The sequence below is a fragment of the Pteropus vampyrus genome, unplaced genomic scaffold (genome assembly GCF_000151845.1).
Source record: "Pteropus vampyrus isolate Shadow unplaced genomic scaffold, Pvam_2.0 Scaffold212, whole genome shotgun sequence".
Classification (NCBI taxonomy): Eukaryota; Metazoa; Chordata; class Mammalia; order Chiroptera; family Pteropodidae; genus Pteropus; species Pteropus vampyrus.
Genome location: NW_011888993.1, coordinates 239,831 through 243,643, shown reverse-complemented (window position 1 = coordinate 243,643; position 3,813 = coordinate 239,831). Strand labels below are relative to the sequence as shown.

General features: G+C 64.9%; 1 protein-coding gene across 1 annotated transcript in view; it reads left to right on the top strand.

Moving 5' to 3' along the window:
- MKNK2 (MAP kinase interacting serine/threonine kinase 2) overlaps positions 1-3,813 on the top strand; it is a 9,297-nt gene that overhangs the window by 1,314 nt on the left and 4,170 nt on the right. The window contains exons 2-9 of the mRNA XM_011372685.2: positions 362-472; positions 556-657; positions 740-837; positions 2,620-2,699; positions 2,982-3,055; positions 3,306-3,410; positions 3,556-3,611; positions 3,708-3,809. Of these exons, the coding sequence (XP_011370987.2) occupies positions 362-472; positions 556-657; positions 740-837; positions 2,620-2,699; positions 2,982-3,055; positions 3,306-3,410; positions 3,556-3,611; positions 3,708-3,809 (728 nt within the window). The remainder of the gene's footprint in view (positions 1-361; positions 473-555; positions 658-739; positions 838-2,619; positions 2,700-2,981; positions 3,056-3,305; positions 3,411-3,555; positions 3,612-3,707; positions 3,810-3,813) is intronic.

Sequence of the window (3,813 nt, the reverse complement as noted above, 5' to 3'; positions counted from 1 at the left end):
AGGTAGAAAGGCATGGGCCTTGCACAGGTGGGGCTGAGCCCGAGAGGCCGTGGGAGAGCAGGCTGGGCAGCCGGCCGGGAGCCCCACCCTGGAGCCGGTGACTCACCCCCTCTGCCGGCTCCGTGCCTTTGATCCCCAGCTGGCTGTCCCCATTCTGCAGGTGAGCAGACCGAGGTGTCCACGGTGATTCACCCCTATCCCCACACCGTCATACCCCATTTCTGGAGGCCCCCAGTACCTTGGCCTGTGGGTTTAAGGTCTAGCTCTTCAGAATCGGGGAAAGCCAGGCTTCTTCTCTCTCGGCATAGGAATATGGGCATGTTACCGCAGTGGGACCGCCCTGGCAGCCACAGGGCCTGAGCGCTCTCCTTCTCTCCCCTGCAGGGGCAGAGTCCTTTCGAGCTGGCCTTCTCCCTAGAACAGGCCCACCCCGGGGAGACCACCTTCAGCCTGGAGTGCCCAGCCCGTCCTGGTGAGGGGCCTGGCGGGGTGGGGTGGGGGAAAGGGGGGGGCCCAGAGCCTCACAGCTGGCCTCACATCTGGGCCCTGGTGCAGACATGCCCACGAGCCAGCCCATCGACATCCCGGACGCCAAGAAGAGGGGCAAGAAGAAGAAGCGGTGCCGGGCCACGGACAGCTTCTCAGGCAGGTTCGAAGGTGAGCGGGGCAGGTGGGGCCAAGGGCGGCTGGGAGGTGACAGGGCCACCCAGGCGGCTCTGACCACCCCCCCGCTCCCCAGATGTCTACCAGCTGCAGGAGGACGTGCTCGGGGAGGGTGCCCACGCCCGTGTGCAGACGTGTGTCAACCTTATCACCAACCAGGAGTACGCCGTCAAGGTGAGTTTGGCACTGTCCCCTGGGGTCTGGTGCTGGCCGGGGTGGTGGGAGGAAGGGAGCTCGCGTTCAGGCTCCTGGACTAGCAACTGTGGAAAACCAGGGTCTAAAAATGGCCCGGGCCCAGTGACCCAGGCTGCCCCGAGGAATCCCGTCACCCTGGGCTGCGTCCCCAAGTCTAGGCAAGGCCGCGAAGTGACCATGAGGGCCAGCCCCTTGTGCAGGTGGCCAGGGACCTGGTGCCAGAGTGTCTGCTGAGAGCAGGGCTTTGATGAGCTGATGCTCCCCCATGTGGGTTACTGGATGGAAAGGCCACGCCACACTCAGGGTCCAAGGGGCTCAGCGTGGGGGAGACTAGGACAAGCCCAAGAGCCCCTGTGAGCCCCCATGTGGTCTGGCCAGGCGGGCAGGCCGAGCACTCTGAGAGGCCTCCAGGCTCCCCCACCCTGCCCCTGGGCTGAGGGGCACAAGTGCTCCCTGTTGAGTGGGGCTGGCCAGAAGCCTCAGACCCTGGTGGAAGTCCAGTGACAAAAGCAGCCATGGTCCCACTTCCAAGGGGTAGCGGGGCGAGGGTGCTCGGGGGTTGGGCGCTGAGCGTCGAGCGCTTGCACACCAAGCATATATCTGAGCGCGCTCCTCCAAGGGATCCTGCTGAGCAGCCTGTAGTCTCTTACTCTGTGACAGACAGGGAACGAGTGCTCGGCGGGGTGGGCAGCCCGAGTCACACTGCGGGACCTCCAGAGGGGCCGGTTGTTCCTCTGCCGCCTTCTCCATGGAGTGGAGTCCTAGCCAGCTTCCCAAGGGACAGGATGAGGTTCAGTTTACTCCAGAGGGATGGGCCTGGTGGCGTGGTCTCCAGAGGTCTCGGAACCCGTTTGCTATGGCCCTCTTTGGGACAGGTGCTCGGCACTGGATGTATGGGACAGGGTACAGGTCCAGGTCTTGCGTGCCTGCTGCAGGATCACGGCCCATGGGGCACCACGTCCCCATCCCCAGGCCACGCGCGGTAGGGGACAGCCTGCCCACCCGCCTAGTGAGGTGGGCCCCAGGGGGGCCCAGCAAGAGCTGGACGGCCCCCTCTAAGTGCACCTTTCTGTGAGCAAAGGTGGCCAGGGTCACATGGGGTGAAGGGGCTCAGACCCTCGAGTCCGTAATGGTCCCGGGTGCCATAGGGATGTGGGTTCAGAGGTGCGGGCTAGCTTTCTGAGGGTCCGGGAGGCTGTGTCTGCTGGTGGGCGAGGGGCCAGTCTGGGCTGGCCTGAAACACCCTGGCTCATGGGCCTGGGGACATGTACCCAGACTGGTGTGGAGCTGGGCAGACAGGGACGGCTCGGCTGACAGCCAGGTTCCCTGCGGCCCCTCCAGTCCCCTGGGAGGTGTGGGAGCCAGCACAGTGGCCACCGGTCTCCTGGTCGAGGCAGAGAGAAACTGCCCAGCCCAACGGACCCTGAAATCTGAAGGGATGTTTAGTAGGGGCCCCAGGCCCCAAATAGACCCCGATGCCTGTCCGGTCACTGGCGGAGGGGGCCTGGCTCCTCGTCACCGCCTTTCCCACTGAACTCATCCCTCCCTGGTGCTGCTTGGGAAACCCGTCGCCCCAGCTTGTGCTGGCGCAGCAGCTCGACTTCTGGCAAATTCTGGGTCCCCACAGGAGCACTCTCCCTTCCGGTTCAGAGGGCTCCACTCCTGCAGAGCGGCCGGCGCAGGACGGGGACGCGTCTCGCGGGGCTCTCGGGTGCTGGCGAGTCTGGTCGACCCCGCGAGTGTAACCTCCGACTCTTTCAGATCATTGAGAAGCAGCCCGGCCACATCCGGAGCCGGGTGTTCCGGGAGGTGGAGATGCTCTACCAGTGCCAGGGACACAGGTAGCACGGCCGCCCCGCCCCCTCGCTGGGCCCCAAGCCGCCTCTGGGTGCCTGTCCACCCCCGGCGAGCGTTTCAGGAGCACCCGCTGTGCCAGGCCCTGTGCTGGGTGCTGGGGCTTGACCTGTCAGGCCAGTAGTCCGAGCAGGGTGAGGTGGGAGCAGGCCTGGGGACCCGGGTGCAGCCTTCCCGTGGGCAGGTAGGGGTGAGAGGGCAGCCCCTTCTGGCCTGGGCTTGCGCCGGAGCCTCAGGAAGTCTCACTTCTGTCTTGCCCCCCACCCCAGGAACGTTCTAGAGCTGATTGAGTTCTTCGAGGAGGAAGACCGTTTCTACCTGGTGTTTGAGAAGATGCGGGGTGGTACGTGGGGCCTGGGAGACAAGTCAGCTGGGTCCTAAAGGGCCACCAGGGGAGACTTTGCAGAGGGTCATGCATGGCAGAGAGGACTCGTGTAGTCTGAGTGTCTTGTCCACACAACAGCTCTGGTTGAAGACTTTGGGCCCAAGGAGGTTGAGTGGGGGCTTCTGTGCCAGGTGGGGTGGGTGCCGAGCTGTGCCCTGGGCATACAGGTGATCCTTACGTCTTCTGTATCCTTCCTCCCCGTGGCCAGGCTCCATCCTGAGCCACATCCACAAGCGCCGGCATTTTAACGAGCTGGAGGCCAGCGTGGTGGTGCAGGATGTGGCCAGCGCCCTGGATTTCCTGCACAACAAAGGTAGGTGGTGGGGCTGGCTGCTTTGGGTGCTGCCCACCTCTTGCCAGCTTGCCCAGTGACCCCTGGGGTGCTGGGTGTCCAGCCTTGCTCCCCGGATGCCGGGAAGATGGCCCTCCCTACCCACCGGCCCTCGTTCTCCCTGCAGGCATCGCCCACAGGGACCTGAAGCCGGAGAACATTCTCTGTGAGCACCCCAACCAGGTGAGGGGTGCGGCTGGGCACCTGGAGCCAAGCGCAGGCCTGTGGGACCCCCAGGCTCTGGACCCCACCTCACTGCCCCCTCCACGCCCCTGCCAGGTGTCCCCCGTGAAGATCTGTGACTTCGATCTGGGCAGTGGCATCAAGCTCAACGGGGACTGTTCCCCTATTTCCACTCCGGAGCTGCTTACCCCGGTGAGGGCCG